This window comes from Rissa tridactyla, chromosome 3, assembly GCF_028500815.1.
Source record: "Rissa tridactyla isolate bRisTri1 chromosome 3, bRisTri1.patW.cur.20221130, whole genome shotgun sequence".
Taxonomy (NCBI): Eukaryota; Metazoa; Chordata; class Aves; order Charadriiformes; family Laridae; genus Rissa; species Rissa tridactyla.
In genome coordinates this window covers 13,316,497-13,335,765 of record NC_071468.1, presented here as the reverse complement: position 1 = coordinate 13,335,765, position 19,269 = coordinate 13,316,497, and the positions used below count along the sequence as shown (strand labels likewise).

General features: G+C 43.1%; 1 protein-coding gene across 4 annotated transcripts in view; it reads right to left on the bottom strand.

Annotated features, from left to right (window-relative positions):
* FSHR (follicle stimulating hormone receptor) overlaps positions 1-18,962 on the bottom strand; it is a 90,018-nt gene extending 71,056 nt beyond the window's left edge. For 2 of the 4 annotated variants that reach the window (XM_054197208.1, XM_054197206.1), the window contains exon 1: positions 18,769-18,953. In XM_054197208.1, coding sequence (XP_054053183.1) covers positions 18,769-18,953 — 185 coding nt within the window. Of the gene's footprint in view, positions 1-18,768 lie in introns of all 4 variants that reach the window. The other 2 variants (XM_054197207.1, XM_054197205.1) reach the window with 2 other exon arrangements.
* Positions 18,963-19,269: the final 307 nt, after the last annotated feature.

Below are 19,269 nucleotides of genomic sequence, written 5' to 3'. Positions count from 1 at the left end.
GAGAACCGCACGGGGCCTGCATACCATAGCCATAAGCGATCTGGAAGGGGAGTGAGGAGCAAGGTCCCAAACACGTATGATAACGAGGGTAGTAAAACAAGAGCTGGGTGAGAAGATCTACAAAGCAGGAGGTGCTCTGTCTTCACACAGCATGTAGTTAAGCTACGCAACTCTTTGTTACGGGACATTGAGGATGGCAGACAACCAAGAAAAAAATTAATAAATACATGAAAGCAAGATATCACTCTACTCAAGATGTCCCTGAGCCAGGCAGAGCTGCAGAGACACACACCTCTCTGATGAGATATGCATCAGAGCAGCAAAGAACCTGAACTACAGCCAGCCTAGGACAGCTCTGCCAAAATGGGGATCGCCACCTGACATACCCAGTTCAGCACAAGCAAACATCACCTATCCTGGCACCCTCAGAAGCAGGCCACCTCTGTCTAGAGCGACGCATTGAAGTATTCTTCAATATTTACAGCCAATACAAGTTTTTGTACATCACAGAAGAAGGGGTTGCTCCTTAGGTTAAAACAATTAAAGGATTAGAGCCCTCCTTTTGCCAGAAGATCAAAGGGCAGAACTGAATCAGGTGTCATGTTTTCAGTGCCGCATTCAGACTCCTGTTTCATTGCACAGAATTGGCTCTACAAGACATTTCCAAAATAAATGCGACAAGAACACTATATCATTCTTTAATAATAAAAATTTTACAAGAATGCTTCAGGTCTCCACAAATTCTTTTGCTAGGTCATTTTGATAATCTTTGTAAAAAAAGGGGAAATGCACCGCCACTGTGAAATCTCAAGTTTTGCCTTACTGTCCTCCCCCACTTTGGGAGGTGGGCTATATGCCAGACTCAGGCTCATAGTACTCAAAATGCTTAAGGGCTTTGTGTGACCTGTTAGCTGCACTCTTTTTCTAAAACCTTCCTCCCCCTTCTCTACAGTAAAAAAAACAGTGGTTCACTTAGCCTTTGAATAGAGGGTGCAGTTCTGATCCCTTTAATCTCAAAAAGAGTACGCTGGTGTTAGGAAAGGTAAAGAGAAGGGCAATAAGACTGATCAAAGACATGAACTGGCTTCCATAAGAGGAATAACCAATTTGTCTGGGACTTTCCAGCCTGGAACGCTTAAAGGGATGCTAAAGGTCTACAAAATGTCTTGGAGAGGGTGGGCAAGGACTGATACTTTATCAGCTCTTCCATTAATAAAGCTCAGAGGTAAGGCCACAGGCAGCTAGAGTCAAAGCAAAAAAGAACACCTTGCTCTTCAGGCAGTGTACGCGGGCTGCCAGAACTCCTTCATGCAGCTTGCCTAGATGCAAGAAGCTGATGTGGGCTCATGGGTAGAACGTACAAATAATTTGAGAAGAGATAATTTAGGGTTACTAAGCAAACACCAAGAATTTCAGGAAATCCCCTGGGCTGGAATTACTTGGAGGCTAGTGGAGTATTGTAGTAATACATCTTAAACACTTGCCCTAGTCTTACTCTACCCTTGGCAGCTCTTCAGAATCCCTGTTGTACGCAGGATACTTGATCTGCTTTACCATAGCCATGGCTCATATTGCAGGGAGAGAGGAGGCAAAGGAGGGGCTCCCTTCCTACAGTGGAAAAAGTGATCGCTCATCTGCCTCTGCTGGGCTATCTATAGTCCTGCCCGGGGGACAGGGAGCAAGGCAGGGGAGCGTGGAAAGAGGATCTAGCATGCACTCGGTTGGTGCTGACGGGCCAAATTTGAGCTGCTGACCACTCGGCAGGAGATCCCTGCCGGGCTATAGAACATCTCTGTGAAGTGTTGGGGCAAGATTGCGTCGTAAACAAGCAGAGAGGCTTCGCTTTCTTACCGTATTGGAACAGCTGGGGTTTTGCTTAAATGTTGGTTGCAGCGAGTATTCAATCAATACCCTACCTGTGGCTCTCAAGTCAAAAGAAAGGTATCTTCCTACAGCACTACAGAAGGCATTTCTAACCTACAAAGAAATATTCAGCAATACTGACTCCATCTCTCTGTGTCCATATTGATTCTGAAGTACAGCGTAGCGTTTTTAAAAGCAGACGAAGGCTTCGGAGGCTATTACCCTATGCCTGTTTTCTTTATGACGATATCTAGGCTTATGTTTTGTCTGATTGATTCCAGCTGATAGTTATGACATATTGCGCAAGAAACCACAGGCTGTAGAGTGAGAGGATGACCAAGCAGGCCTCGGGACAAATTAGGAACAGACTGTGAGTGTTTTTACTGGGGAAAGAACATGGTACGGCAGCAAACACTGAGAGACGCAGCAGGCACAGCACGCGGTCCCTGCTCAAGCAGGACTCCTAGAGAGCTTTTAACCACCTGAAGAATTTGGAGGTTGAAGATTGAAACAATTGCGTTAAACCAAGCGAAAGAAGGTTTCAAAAACATCACGAGCAAAATGCACTGACAGTAAATAAATGCTACTAAATGCTGATCCTTGGCCAGAGACTCAAATCCAGCTTGGTGCTAAAACGTGCCTAGCTGCTTAAGGCTTTATTTTTTATCTGTTTTTAATAGTAAGGGCTTTATTTGATTTCTCTAAGTCTGAATAAAGGTATTTATTTTTAGAGAACTATCCCCCAAGCTCTTTGACAAACCCGTGCTTCCCTGGAAGAAGAAGGGAAAGGATTTCCTCTGCTGGACCTTCGTTCAGGAACATGGTAAATCCCGTTAACTCCAATATGGCAAGACGACCGCATTTAAACAAGTGCACAGGTTTCTTTTCTAGCATAAAGGCAGAGCTTTGATTAAAGACAATAGAGAACAATACACAGCGGGCCACCATCCGAACAAAAACTGCCTGAATATGAGCCAGGTAAACTTTCCTGAGCTCACTTCATATATCAGAAAAAGGAATCTAGACCCCCCCTGCTGTAACTGGAGGTGTGAAATTAAATGTCTTTCTTCTCAGAGAGAAACAGAGGACGAAAAAATGAAACACCGAACAGAACTCTGCTTGAAAACAGAGGGAAAATAAATCAGCAGTGAATGGATTAGCTTCAGATCAGACTGCCCAGAGCAGCCAGATCTGGAACAGCAGAGCACTCAGGGCTTGTGTTTTTTAAATTAGTTTTAATAAATAGAATCAATAGCTCAAATTATGAAGAAGGACAAAAGCACAGATCAAATCGATCAAGGCTGTAGCTTATCGTTATAAGCCAAGGGGTGTCTTCTCTTGTCTAAACGAGATAAGGTGGCACAAGAATCCACTTGCAGCTTTTCAGTATCTCTCCCAGAACAGCTGTACGCGGAGTTGGATACCGAGCCTGAAAATGCTCCTGGTTATCCAAACATAAACACAACCTCCCTTTCTTTTTCCTTTCCCCAACAGGAAAAAAAAAAAATAAATTAAGAAATAAATCAGGAAATGAATCCTTTGTCCCGAGGATAAATGCATGAATTTACAGGGAGGATAGAACCAAATAGGCAAACGAGCACAAAGTATCCTTCATTATATATGAGATTCAACGCTCAGATGAAGAGATTCTTGTTCAAATCACTGGAAAAGTATCTCTCCAGAAATTAAGTTAGGAAAGGGTGTTGGAGAGTGTTCAGGAGTTCTCTCCCCCCCGGTCAGTCAGCCAAGAATTATCCACTGGAGGGGAGTGAGGGGCACGTCATTAACTGCAATCAGGTTTTTTGGCAATGGGAGGGGGCATTTGCACGCAGGCACCCTGTTTTCCTCTTGGTGTTGGGTTGGTTGATTTGTTTTGTTTTTCCCAGAGTGACTTTGCTCCTGGGAAGCTGCAGTGTCTCGCTCCAGGGCCAGGTCCGCTGACGCGGGGCCGGGTCACCAAGGAGCCAAGCAGCAGTGTGCCAGCAGCGTGGTTCCCCGCTCCGCATGGGGCCTCCTTCCCCCATAATGAAACCCAGGAAAAGCATATTGCGGCTCCAAACAGGTGTTCAAGTCTCAGATGGACTCCAGGTCACCAGCCTGGGCCTGCACGTGGAGGGCTTCTACTGTTCATCACCAGGAGATCACCATGAGCTCCCCTTTCATCGCAGGGCTTTCATCCTCAACACTCCGAACATCAGCTCTGCAGCACGAGTACTGCACAGGAAAGTAAAGCACTTAAAAAAACCCTTCCCCCCCCCCGCATATCACTTTCTTATTAAAATTTAGCCAAGTACAAACTACCAGCCCTGAATTTATTTTGTCATATACCATATAACTGAAGAGGTTTTTGGCACACCACATGACACCCTAGAGGTGTGAGAACAATGCACGGTGCTGATAACCTCTGCTAACTCCCGTTCATCCTCAGGTTGAAAAGCTGGCATCAGTTACGTGGGCTTTGTGCCCACATAGAGCACGTAAGAGTCTTTTGCATTGTTGTGGTTGAATCATAGATAAACAGCAAAAGGGGAATAATAATCTTACAATAATAGAAGATATGACAGATGTACTACTGAAAGTCATTCACATGCCCCAGTGATGAGCATGGTTCAAAGCCTATCTGGAATAGCCTTCCATCTTGCTAATAAATATTCAGAGACTTTTTAATCTTCAAGGACATAATATCGAACATCTGACAGAAAATTCAGTGTAGATCCATAAGCGGCTTTTATTACGTTTCAACTGGAAGTAGATTTCGTTACGTTTTATAGCAAGCGGTGCCTTTGCCAGAACACGCAGACCTTTCTTGGCCAAAGTAGTCAGCAGTTAGCTGCGAGGCCGACAAAATAAACAAAATATCAATTATGATTCAAGTGTAGTGTAAGTTATTTTCTATTCAGTGAGGAAGAATTGATTTTCCCAGCAGTGTCACTTACACCGTAATGATTATTGCACATACGACAACTTAAGAAAATGATGGAAAAACAAATTAGATGGGCTGCAGATCATTGCCTTATCTTGACTGTTCACCTTGAGGACAGAGTTAGGGAAACGTAATATACAGTACCGGATGTCAGGGTGCTTGAAACCTCTCCTCTCCCTTCCACCTCCCTGATATTGCATATTAAAATTTCAAAACAGAAATAAACATTTCCAGCAGGGATAAAGCATGAAGCAGCACATCTTGCCCGTCTTAAGGACGTTTGCTTAATTAAAAACAATGATAACTCGCTGTGACAGAAGATAATTAAGGGGGTGTAAATTGTATAAGAACTTGGCTTTGTCTAGTGCTCTCCTTTTATATACACAGCTATCCACGCGTCACGTGAGAAAAACGTCCACAGCTCCGCGGCTTTTGTTAGCTGACACTTCAGTACTGATGACCATGTGCTAAAGCGATGCAGTGAAAGACTGGGCCCAATATTATGGCACAATCTAATGGAAATCAACAGGAACTCTTCCACTGATATTTCATCATGTATTGGATGGACCTTTTATCGCATGCATAAGCCTGAAAAATGGGAACAGAGGTTAACCAATCAGCGACGTAATGATAATCTCTTTATGCGGAGATGGAATCGTCCCGATCAGAGTTTGTAACAAAAAAAATGAGTTGGCCTCACATTCTTCTCCGGCGACATCCACAATCAGCCAATGTACTGTACATTAAGTGCTGAACGTCTTATCTGGCTGATGGAATTCGCGGCAAGAGGCTTGGTTAACCATGTTTGCTTTTGCTTTAAGGCCAGCAAAAATGACAGTCAGCAACACCACCGAACCCGAAATGTCATTGCAAAGTTTCACACATACCCTTCCAGAATTGTTACGTTTTCCCTCAGGTTAATTTCAAAGGTCTGCATCACTACTTTACTATATACTAATTGCAGCTTCCTTGCAGGATCTCCTTTTTTTTTTTTTCTCTGTTTTTACATGGTAAAAAGTCTCAAGTTTTAAAGACGAGTTGGTCTTGCAAAAAAAAGGAGAGAATGTATGAATTTTGTAGTTGATTACTTTGTCGAGAAAATGTGCCACTAATTTATACCCCTTGACCTGTTGGGTTAGATGTAGTGCTTGTTATTTCAGCCCTTTTGATTATTTCATCTCGCTATTCCACCACTTTTTTTTTTTTACTTTTTTTTTTTTAATGTAACATCCATATCTATTCTCGCAAATAGATTGTTCAAAGAGTAGGCATGATAGTGGTCATTCTCTCTCACTTTCTCAGATTGAAGCATGCTTTCGGCAATGAGAAAATGAAAGTTTGCTCTGAGTTTGACAGTTGTAAAGGATGTTTATTTCGTAGGGCTTTGTTTATAAGACTGCAGTGTTTAAAAGAGCGTTTTATGCCGCTTTTGGCAAAAGTTGCCGTTTGCCTAAGTGCTACTGTTGTTATAATTCAACAAACCAATATTTAGGGCCCATATATTGAGTTACAAAAGAGCAAATAACATGCGGTGAAAGTATAGAAAGCCACAACAAACATATTGTCTGCCTTTGTGTGTGCTTTTTGATTTTCCTTCCTCCTTCACTCAAGGGTAATCCTCTGAAACACGCAGATGTTTCAGCTGATTATCCCTTTATCTGGCAGAAGTAGCCTCTGACATAATGAGTACTGCTATTTCAGAATTGAGATAGCATGGAATAGTTAGTGATCCGTTTGACACCTTTTTTTTTCCAGAAAGGATTTGCCATCATCACCTCTTCAATAAGATCAACAAGAGTGAAGAACATACAGATGACCATGCAAGCCTAAGTATAACTTGGAAGGATGCTGTTAGGCAGGCTAACAGAGGAAGCACGGTCATGGGTTTCTGTCACAGCAGCTGCTGAAATACAAACACTGACACTGGAAAAGGACTTTCCAACTGGGGGAACTCAACACCATGGAAACTCCTACACTGTTGCTATAACTGATGGTCAAGGTGAAATGTAGACCTCCATATAGTCTAGGTGCTCTTTTTTCCTTCTTTGGAGTGTTTTAAGGAAAGCAGTTGACATCTTATTGAAGATTAAGGCCTCTGGGACTGTGGGCTTCTAGGATCAAGAGCCAACCTGAATCAGTTGACTTCAGGCTAACAAAACCCTGAGTGTTCTTTCTACGCAACATAGGCTGAAGCCCAAAGCTGTTGTTCATATAAGTAGGATACTAGCATAGGGCACTTTACAGAAATGTATAAACTCCTTTATATGACGAACATTGTAAAGATGTACTCTAGCTGGCAAGTAAGGCACTGCTAATAAAAATAGCAGCCTGCCACCCCTCTAAAGCAGAGGTTAACAAGCTTTCTGTGGAATGCAGAAAATCTTCAAGGAGGCGCCAGCAGGAACTTCTGAAGCACCCCCTGCCTCATTCCCTATTTTCGCTGATAACCAGCACTACGTGCGTTCAAGCCTGGAGGACGCTAAACAGATGAATCTATACCTAGAACCAAGGCCGCCTCTTGGCAGCCTGACGTGGAGGGGGAAAAAAAAAAAATAAAAATAAAGTCTTTCAAAGCCTTGAACAAAGAGCCAGTCTCCCTGTTTTCTAGCGCCGCTGGAACGTTTCTTCTAGACAGCGTTCATACCTCTGACAGACAAAATGGCAAAGCCCTAGCTGCTGCTGGTCCACAGCCCCGAAGCTACGAGGCTGTCCCCACCAGATCAGGGCATCAATAGGTCCAAGGGCAAGCGCTCCTCGATGGGCGCTTCGTGGGGACTTGGGCCTGAGTGTCCAGCCCCTGCAGTGCTCCTGTAAAGCCCGGGATGGACGTGCTCTGACTTCTAGACTAAAGTGATCAAAACCCAACCCGATCTCATGGGACCCGGTGGGCCCATGCAATATGCTCAGCCGCACCAATATAAGGCAGCAATAACATGTACGGAAATAGAAGGAATCCAAAGTAATATTGTTTGCTACATGAATAATATATATAAAAAAAATAATTCCTGTAGATATGTCATTCATGCATTTGTGAAGGGTTCTAGCTAAGGAGACATACACAGATAGTAGCTAAACTCACAAACGGGTGAAAACCTTCCAATTAGTGCTCCACAGGCAGCCCTACTGACCATAACAGAGCCAACAGTTATCCATAATTGAAATGCCCACAAAAATCTCCACCTCAGCTGTCTTTAAATTACTGACCGTAACACTACTGTGAAATGCCGCTCTTCTAATACAGTGACAGAAAATGATACAAGAAAAATAGAGACATAAAGAAAGTGGAAAAGGTGATGACGCAGAGGTACCACATCAGTAAAAATATATTTGAGAAAAAAACCCCTGAAACTGTATACGCATCACTTAAACATTAAAAAGTAGTAGAGCTATGACTTTGTACTGCCTTATTTCGGAGATTCACAGCAGCAGAACTGTGTTTCGTGCTGCTGAGCATAAAGCCTTCCCATGATGAAAAATAGTTATTAGAAAGGAATATGAAGGTGCAAGAGGTAATTTTTTTTTTCTTTTGTATAGGGAAATATATTGCCACAGGAGCACGGTCTGGTGAATAAGGTCTTGAAGGGGCTATAGTCCCAGCTAAACCACTGATTTGTTACCCTGTACTCTTGGGAGATTACTCGTCCTTTACATCCTATAGCTTTGCTGCTTCTGTAATGGATAAAATTATGTTTACGTACTCACCAGAAATGTTGTGAAATCTCTTAATATTTATAGAAAACTTTGTGAGCCCTAAGAAAATCTTATCATCTCCATATGGCTCATTAAAACAATTAAAATCTCCCCTAATAATTTAAAATAAATTTAAACAGTTGGCTACCTATTTCATTTGTTCTTTCCACATCCGTTTTATTTTCCCCTAGAGTGGTTTCCTGTCTACAGCAATAGCACAAAGTCCTGAATCTGCAAATAGGTACAGATGGGTAGTTTCACACCTGCGCTTCGTCCCACTGGAAGGCAGCGGAGCTGCTTGGGCAAGCAATTAGGATGTGTACAAACGCTGGTGGAATCAAACCCTAGATTTTCTTGTAGGGTATTCCCTCACAGGGGCCACTAACACCGATTTCAAAGCACTGAGGAATGAGGTCTGGGCTTCATCTGCCATGGCAACAATATACTGCAGACAGAAAATTACAGCTCCTGGGATTCAGATACAGCGAGAATTTCCCCAAACCGGTAATTCCACCTAGAGAGAGTTGTTGTTCTGCCGGGGCATTTCTTGTTTTGCTGTCATTTTCTGACACAGTCTGTACTTCTTTTATGACTCTCCACTTGACAAAAAAAGAAAAGCAAAAATTTCCATAGCAGCTCTGTTGGCCAAAGAAAACTTCAGGGACAAGGCAGGTTTTTTTAGCATCAACCCACTGTCTTCCCATAGCAGGGGCGTTTATAGCCCCTCTCCTTACACCTTGCTTGTTCAGAATATTCTGTATGTCTATAAATATTCCTGCTGGGAGACTGGACTCCGAGGAAAGACTCTGCAGAATTGATTGCTTTCTAGTAGTTAACAGGAAGGAAAAACGGGATTTGGCTGACCTGTGGTCCTTTTTTTCAGCAGTGGAGAGACTGGAGATGCCAGAGAAAGCAGCATGGGCAGTGCTTTCCACTGCTGGAGCCAGATTTGCTTTCTTGCCTCGGTGAGGGTCTGTGGCTCTCACGGCCATGAGCGCTTCTCGTTGAATAGGGTGCCCTTTGACAAAGGCTCTTTCCTCAAAAATTCTTATTAGGCTAGTAAAGGCAGGAACCGAATATATTTGTGTCATGTGACAGTACGAGTGAAAAAAGAAATCAAAGCTTACCCTGAAGTTAGCCCTCCCAAAGCCAAGAGTAGGGAAGAGTGTTACACCGAGGATCATTTCTAAGCACAAGGCACAGCACAGGATATAAAACCATCAAAAGGCTTTCAGAAGGTGTGTAAAGAAAACCATTACAATGCTTAGCCTGCCCACGTGACAACCCTTTTCAGTGAAGAAAACCAACCCCAAATAACTACGTATCACTTCTTCCCATCCCGTGCTCCTGGTTTTGGGACAAAGGGACAGGCAGACGGTCCCTGCTTCCTTTGCTACGCTCTCCCACCTGAACCTTGGTGGTTTTATCAGTTCCAGCTACATATACATGCTGCTGTTTTCCATTCTCATCTTCTTTGCCCGAAGCCAAACCGGTGGAGGAAGAGGTTCAACGCACAGGCACGCTGTGCACACGCGCAGGGGTGTGCATGCACACCATTCCCTTCACTCCTTTGGGTAGGATCTGGCTTTGGGGTAAGGGTGAGGGGAGGCTTTATGAGTATCCCACTGCATTCCACAGTTTTATGTTCAGATCATAAATGCAGGACACCAGAAACTCTCCTGACAAAACAAGCACCACTTCCTTTTCCAGTTTTTACGCAGTCAATCCAGTTCTTCATTGCACACTACTGTTTCAAATAAAATAAATATGCTGACCATAACTTGAAAGTATATTCCCTCCTTGCTCCACTCTCATACAAAAGAGGAATCAAACAATGAAAACTTGGAAGTTTTCCACACTACAATGTTTACGCTCATGGTGGTTTTGGAAAACCACTGAACATTCACAGATTTCTTACAAATAAATATTTACAAATTAATTCCAATTAACTGACTGTATTTAGACAAGGATTCGTATCAGAAAGTACATCTTCACATGTGCTATGGGGAAACTTTATGTCAGTAGGACCGTTACCAGAGCAATGTTCCATAGGTGTTCACAAAACGGGATTTCCAGGCAAATATGCTAAAATGCTGACTAGTGACTGCATTCTTGGGTAGATAAGAGAGCAGACAGAGGTGAAAGCTTCAGCCCGCAGCTCACCCAGCGGGCATATGTCAAAAATTGAGGCTGCCCTGTCTATAGCAAGGTCTGAATATGTTACAGTCAAGGATATAGCATTATTTAGATAGTCCAGGCGGAGAGAGGGGCTCAGAAAGCTCAAAAGTTATGGAAATATAGTTGTGGGGAAAAAAAAGACTTGCTCATACTGAGTTGGGTTGAAGGCATTTCACTAAGAAACATATCTCCCTCTGCTTATAATAACAGGCTGTAAATTCTCCTTTAGCTAACCAGGAGCAAATACATTTGTGTGGCTTGATAAGGTAATGGGAGATAAGAAGCATCCATACTTTCCAGGCTAAGCTCCTGAAACACCTAAGGATGTTTGGAGGAAAACATTAAGAAAAAGCAAACGAATCACAAGCTTTCCTGACTCTAGACACCCAAAATCAAGGAAGCTGCACCCGAGTAAAAGCAGAAAATGGGCTCCTTATTACAGTGTATGCAAGACAATTAGAAGAAATAACTTTCTATACTCTTGTATGAAATCCAGGCTTGACTCTGACCTATAATTTGAAATAAGCTTCATTTTAATGAGTTAAATTTCACTGCTAATAAGAGCAGTCCAATCAAACTATAGGCAAAGTGTGTGAAATAATTTACAGGTTTTGTCTGAAAAGGTCAAGCTCTTAAACAAAGAAAAGTGACTTTTCCTACCAAAGTGCTTGCCCCTCACTGTGTAAAACTAATAGACTGAGATGAAAAATAATACCTGTCTTTTGTGCCCAAAGTTTCTTGTTTACCAAACACACACACATATTAATTACCAATCGGCTGCTGCCAAAATGAACAACACGTGCCTGACAGAGGTCCTCATCGCCAGACAGTGAAAATGAACTTGGTTCTTTCCACTGAAGTTAACGAAGCTATGATAATTTAAATTAGCTGTGAACCTACCTCAATTATCTTCTAGCTTGCCGGCACAAGGACACTCAGGAAAGTTAAGCAGAACTAACTAAAAAGCCATCAGGTTAGAAGAGATTGAGGCATGTTGAACTTTGCATGGATTTCTTGCGGTCCTCAGCTGGGCCTTTAACAGGTTTGTTTATTTTTCTTTGCTATGCCAGATAATTTGGTTTGGCTTTGCGGGATGCCCTCCTGCACACCAACCGCTGGCACTCGGAGCAGCTATGCCCTGCGGGATGTGTACTCACTTGGCATCTCTCTTCTGGGCAACTGTTCTCTCCGTTCTCGTGGCGTTCCCTCATCCACTCTCTTCTCTCACCCTTGTTAAGCTCTCCACATACCCACTATTTTCAGCGACATGCCAGCCCCATGAGACCCCCTTGGCATCTACAAAGGAAGCCCTTGAGCTGCACAGCAGACTTTCCTGGTGGCTTATCAGACAACACATTTTGTGTGTGATGCTCTTCTAGAGGAATTCCATTTGGAGCTTTTAAAGACATCTTCCATTGGAGATCTCTGTTACACCTCAGAAATGCTGCTGAGAAGATCGAGGAGTTGAGAAGTTTTTTTTTAATTTTTTTTTTTTTAATTTAAGAGGCATGGCCTGGGCTTTGAGGGAGATAATAAGCTTTATGCTTCAGGACTGCAATCCTGATATGACTTTGCTAAGAGCCAGATCCAGAAAACGATTAACTCAAATTCCCAAGCTGTCACTTATAAGCCTGAGTGAGGAGCTGAAAGCATATTGCATGGACAAATGCAGATACAGGGATAACGAATGAGTTGTCCTGGCTTTGAGGCTCTTAGAGCACAGCAGCTTGTACCCCGCTGGGTCAGAGCACGAGGGGCACACACACTGCCCTTCCTGCATCTGCCTCTGCAGAAATACCCCAAACTCCCTATGCAAGGGATGGGAGGGCAACCCGTCGAAGCTGAACAACCACAACAGAAACACATAAGCCCTTTAATGTCTTTCAAACTCCTAGAAACACTCTTCAGAACTTTCCCCTATAGCTCTAACTCTGCTCTGCTCTCCCAGCTAGCGACAGTCACATTTGAGTATCGACAGGATTCCCCGAGCCAAAGTGTCTTGGTCTCCCTGGATGGGATGAGATATGAAGTCAATACATTTTAATATCAGAAAAGCGAAGGCAACAAAGTCTAAAATACAACGTTTTAATTCTGTGCAGTGAAAACTGATGAGTTGTGAGAAGCTGTAGTAAGGGGAGTAAATGAAGCTAGGAAATCATCCATACAGTTGAAGAGTTTTGCGTGGCATATCATTCAGAGCAAAGGGAAATTAACTGCTGTATAACACCGGTGAATTCATGATTCCTCAAGTCTGTTTTGTGATTCATGTTCTTGTCCGAGATGTAAAAGGCCTCCATCCTACTTTGAAATGTCCCCTAGCTTACCAACTTCCCCATTTTAACCACATTTTAGTTTAAAAGCTACTTATTTCTGATCTTACCAGGACTTTTCTCTCTTGCTGTGCCTCTAGACTAAATCTTGGTATTTACCAGCTTGCATCTTGTGAATAACATTACTGTCAAACTCTCCAAGGTTATAATTACATGAAACAAGATTTGAATGGGGAGGCACCCAAGATGAAGACACCCTAATTCAAGGCAAGAAAATGTAACACCTACAAACGACTAGTCTAATCTTCCAAACACTTTAGAAAAACATTAATGACAATCTCATTCAATAGGCAAGTTTTCATTCTTTGCACAAAGTGAAGCAGAATACATCTAAAATGTCTCACGGAGAGGCTATATCGTGGGACATGGAGGTGACCAGCCCCAGGAACCCATTTTGCCTGGTAGGAGACATGTGAGGATGTGACACGGGTCCTCTGGTTTCTGTGTGCGTGCACGAGACAGAGGCGGCCAGAAAAGCCAGAAGTTGTACATCGGGAGAGTCTCTCTGTAGCTGACCCCAAAGAAAGGCATCAGCTGGCAAAGACCCTGGTACCCCCTCAATGCTGCACGCACACGAAATCAATTCTTGGCTTTCACCATGCGTCCCTGCAAAAAGCTTAGTGATTTAACAAGTCATGTACTTGCCATTAAATTTTAAGTGACTGCGCTTTGATTTCAAAGATATATCAGATATATATGCACGCATCTATACATCTTCAGACTCGATCGTACATCTCTCATAGACGCATCAAGCTGCAGCCATTATAAGTCAGGTGAAAGTCATGCCTATGTATTTATTGCCATGGCATCACGAGGAAGCCAGCAGAAAGTACTGCACTGCAGAGCAACTCCTATCGCGTGCAGCACAGCTCCTTGCGTTGAAAACCTCCTGAAGCTTTGGAAACTGGACGTTTCTATAGAGATATGCACTTTGTAATTTATACTAGCTGAGGATCTGCCCTGCAGAGTTTTTTATCCTTCTTTAGTGTCACTTTCTTCCTTTTCTTTTTTCTCTCTTATGCTCTGCCTATTTCTTTTTATCCTTGCAATGAAAATGTCAAATACAGAATCCAGCATAAGCGTTGGACCACTCCACCAATATACAGCCAGTGATTGTACAGCAACCTCTATAGCTTTCTGCGTCAAAGTGTGAACTGATCATAAATTCAGGAAGAGAAGAATGTAGCACTATCTGCAGATTTTTTTCTACTCTAGCAGAAAAAAAGCTGGTTTAAATTAAAAAAAAAAAGAGAAATATCTTTAGAGAGCATGTAATATGTTCTGAATATGCTCTGATGTGCAAATATTCTCATCCCCTTCTGGTGTGGGTTTGTTGATTAAATATGTGATTGATTAGCCAGCATAACACAAGGACTTGAAAGCTTCATGGGTCTTCATTTTGTTAGCTTACTTTAGCCTCCCCACAACCTGCCTGCCTTAGATTAAGGTCACTCCACCGGTATAAACACCTGAGCAAGAAACTGCAATTGTTTGCACGTTTCAATGTAGTTTCAACTTGAAGTGTGAAAGCATAAAAAAATTTCCTAATTTCAGCTCTCAATAAGTGTTGCAGCTACTGTTCACATCATATACAACTTCTGCCGCAAGGAAGCACATCTGACTCAGTACCTAACGCAGAACTTGCTATTTCAAGGCAGCCACTGTTTTAGTGGTCAGACATCTACTCAGCCTTGACTTGATAGTCTAAAATAAATATCCTTGAGCAATTGTAGAAAAACACCTATGCAGAGGGCAAGTAAGAAACCCCACTGCTTATAGTTTCCAGATGCTTGGGAGAAACCACTCTTTATAACATACCTCTAAACCACTCTGATGATGGCTAAACTGGCTAGTGAAGCCAGAGAATGGGTTTTAAAATACAAAACACCACGTGATCAAGCCTAGGTCTTATTTATTTTACCTGCGGTTTCCTCTTAGCACTTTGACAGATGGGTGCCAAATGATGGACCGTATCTGTTGTCAATTATCTCAGTCGTCTCAGCTGCTCCTTTCTAAAACCGGCACCACTCTCCTGCTGAAGCCTCTGGCAAGCTAACACGTTAAACAATTCCTTTTAATTAGCTGAGTCACATTTCCAAGTTTGCAAGCTTTCTTTGAGGAGCTCCCATTCTCAAGAGATGTTTCGTATATCGTCTCCACGGTGTGGAAACAGGCAGAGGGAACCAACTGGTCAACATCTACACGCAGCTGTCGGCTGCTGCGCTTGTAGGCCAGCAAAAGAGGGGTAAACATCAAGGGAGTAAAGTTTAGGAGGAGGAGGAAATTAGGAAAGTAACTGACTTGGAGACAGTTTCTCTTTGTAACAAATACAACACCATCAAATTTTATTTCCTGATACCTTGTTATCCCAGCACTAGTCGCAGGATGCAGTTAAATGCTGATATTAACATTTCTCTCGCATAACTCCAGGATTGCAAGCAGAATTGGACCAAGCAGCCTTTTCCACCTCTTTTCTTAAGCTGTCTTGTACTGTGGCTTTGCTTTGCCAAATCAGAGATATAGTCTATTGCCCAAATGGTTGCACCTGGCTGCTGGGGTAGAGCTTTCTGGTTCCCTGGGTACCACAGAAGCGATTTCAAGCACTGCTGAGACGAGCAACCCAGAAGCAAGGAAGGCTGCTGTAAGAGAATGACTAAGCTTTTCCTGGCATTTTGAGTTGTGTTCCCAGCTGATATTCATATGCTTCTGTTTAAAGTAGTTTGCTAAATCTTAAGAAGAATCCCTTCTATTCTGAGAACAAGTTATTTTTGTTTGCGTTACTTTCTCAAAGCAAGACCTCTAATGACTAAATGAAATCTTAGTGAATACTAAGGATGGGTTACAAAGCTTGACACCGGATTTTAAAACTGCTTAAAACGGTTAAACCCTGTTATTTATAAAAGCCAAAAATTCTTCCATCCAACTCCTCTTCCAGTCAAAGATTATGAAGCAAAACAGCTAATAACCACAGTCTCCCCTGCAAACATTCGCAGCACGCCAGCTGCAGAGTGCTCGCAAGTCTGCAAGAAGCAAGGTACAAACCAAGCTGTGACTATCGTCTCATGAGATTTTGGCCTGTAAGTGAAAAAGTAGACGTGGCAGCAAGAAGAGTAATGAAAACCCATGGTTTCTGATCTTTGCTCTGTTTCCACATGGTAAGTACAAACTGAAATCCCTCCCTGTAAGAGGCTGCCGGCCCTCCCCTCTGCAAGACCCTCAGCTAAAGCAGACGCTCATCCAACCAGGAGCAACACCCCGGCTCCTCTATCATGCCACAGAGCTCATGTTCACTGTGGAGCACAAGCTCGCGCTGTTGGCAAACCAGACACAAAGAAACCCATCACGGCAGCATGCGTCAGTGGCCAACCCTCAAAAAATAAAGTTAAAAAAAAAAAAATCAGCCATGGCAAACAGCAGAGATAATGGTTGTTGAGGGCAATATTTTTACATTTATCCTGAGTTTTCTTACCAAGTGACAGAGCTGGCTGCCACATGCCAGCGTCCCAACTTAAGAAACAGCTGTAGTGGAACAGAAACACACAGCAACAGGAGAAGTGCTTGAGGCTTATCAGGCTCCTATTCTCTCTCCAAAGCTTTCACCGGCATGTTATTCAACATCAAGAAGGCACTAGGAAAGCTATCAAGACCACATAAGAGAAGGTGAAGAGCTCTAAGTGTACTGAAGAAAACCCCCTCCTTTGCTTCCAATGAACATCAGCTGCATCCGGCACTCCCAGAATGAGCTCTTACGTGAAAAATGTACCTTGCAGGAGCTGTACTTAGCAAGAAGTCTGTGCTTGTGTCCTATACAGGGTCCTTAGACATGGTGGCCATCTACGCTCAAGTTGCTACATGGATTTTAAAACACTTCTGATTCATTGAGGCTTTTTGAAAAAACATAAAGCAAACTTTTCCTGTTACCAAGAGTGCATTTGCAACAGCGCCTGGACCAGTAAAGTCTATTTTAGTCACCCAAATCACCCCTCTGGGCACTCAGCGGAGACATGCGTAGGAAGACACCTTTCTAGATCCCTTTGACCTTGAAGGAAAAACCTACGTTTATCTGCCGCGTAATAGCTCTTCAGCTAATGGATCTGGATTTAGCAACACTAACATTCAGTATGTTCAAAGCAACTCTACGTAGTTTTCATGGACAAATTCTTAAGCCATGCTGAAAGCAGTCCCAGGGCTACCCTGGTTGAACGGGACCAGAATTACCTCCTGAGGAACCAAAAGTTGGTGTTAAGTGAGAAGAGAGTCAAGTTTAGAGATTCCAACTCCGATATTTGCACAGCGCTGCCAGAAGAAAGGATTCGATCGCTGTTCTCAGTGGCACTGAGGTTGTAGTCTGCCTGTTTCACAGAAGGCACGCTCGTGCTGAGGAGCCCCCAGATCAGCAGCCTCAACAAACCCTCGAGAAGTTAACAAGGTTCTGCTGCAAACAAATCCCATTTTACTAACAGGTGCTTTTGGGCAGTATAAAACTCTACTTCTTTGCAGAAATAATTATAAACTGCTTTTTCTTAATCCCTAGAAGGCAGACCTTAACTGTGTAATCTAAAGCAACAATCAAAGCAAAATGAAACAAAATTAGCAGTGTATGCCTGGAACACAGTTCACTCAGGATTTAGATGACCTAAATCACAGATGGATTATTTTTCCCTCTAGTTGCGAGAATGATTTAAACTTTTACTGACCTTTTGTGGTTAATTCAAACATTTTTATAAAGTTCTTACCTCAGTCTACTTATTCAGTGAGCATAACTCCTCTTTCTGAACGAAACAAAACGTCTACCCTAAGAAAACTGGGAGGTAGTAACCACGGATATATTGTGGTGTGTAAAATCGGGACAGGGGTATATTTTTCCAATTGGCGACATACCACTCTTCCTTGTATCCTCCCTCCAAACTTGCCACTCCACTTATTAATCAAAGGGTTTATCTGGGACTACTCCTTTCTTTTTTTGCTTTAGGTTGTAACGATGTCAGACGGCTGTGGGTGTAGGCAAAGGGTGATATAACTTGCTTTAAAAAAAGTTAAAATGAAAACAATCGCTTTGCACAGTTACGTACTCGCCATTGCGTAAGCTCTTTTGCTCGCCTGTGCTACTGAACAGAAAACAGCTGTCATACAGGATTGCTCACGTTACTTTATGGAAAACAAAGAGAAGCTTTAAGACAGATAAAACCCTTCCTTGAGTAACGCAGTATGGTATCTTTCTGTTATTCACTCTCCCCAACTGCAGTCGTGCTGCTTCTCAGATAGAGGAGGATCGCTCTCTGAATGTTTATCAGCGTCCTTTCTGTAATGCCTTCGTGATTTCAAAAAGAAAACGTAAAGTTGCTTCTTGGCAAACAAGCACAAACCTTTGGAAAGCACCCGCAGTACAAACAAACACTCATCATCAACTTGTTTGGGGCAGACAAGTTGTACGACACGTTTCGACAATGCTAAAGCAAGCTGTAAAGAAAGCTTAGGCTTTATGCTTCAATTTACTGTCACAGCACCAAGGAAGCTTGTTTAAAATTTAGTCTGCGTTTTGCATTATAACGTACCACATCTTTTCTAACAGAGATCTTAAAATGAGCACGATCAGAGTAATGGAGAGGAGCTTTGAGATGTAATTAAGCAAGTGTCAGAGGAAGGGCTGTGCTCTCCAAACAGCTGGCGTAAGTCTCCCGAGCGACTCCCTGCGAGCCCGACCCTTGGCTTGCCAAGCAGCAGTTTGTTTTGAGAGCTAGCAGCAAGGCTGCAGCTTGCAACTGTTCCCATCTCCCTACTTACAGTTCGGTGGTGTTGGCGGGGATGTCCCGGGGAACCTGGACCACCTTGCTCTCCTGACAAATGAAGACCCTGCCGGCGCAGCGGCAGGCGTGGTGCTGGCATCCCCAGCAGCCTGCCAGGAAAACCAGCAAACAGGCGAGGACCCGAGACATCTCTGTCTTCACATCTGTGCCTGTCTCCTTCATCTCAAAGGGAGGAACGCAGAGACCTCCCAGCCCAACTCCCTGAATGGAAGATCCGCCCCAAAAGCTGGGATGAACCACGTGGCTCTTGGGGGATGACTTCTCGTCAAGTTTCGGTTCATGGCCCCAGATCCTTTATGACCTTAGAGCAGGGATGGAGATGAGCAATCCTGATTTTCCATGACAAAAATATTTCATATTTAAAGTGGTGTTGAAATCACGGGCCCCAGCCAAACTAACCAGGGTGCTTTTGACACACTGGGTTTCTGCGCTGGGAAAAGTTCCTTCCTTCTCAGCTACGCTATTTTGCATGCTTTGC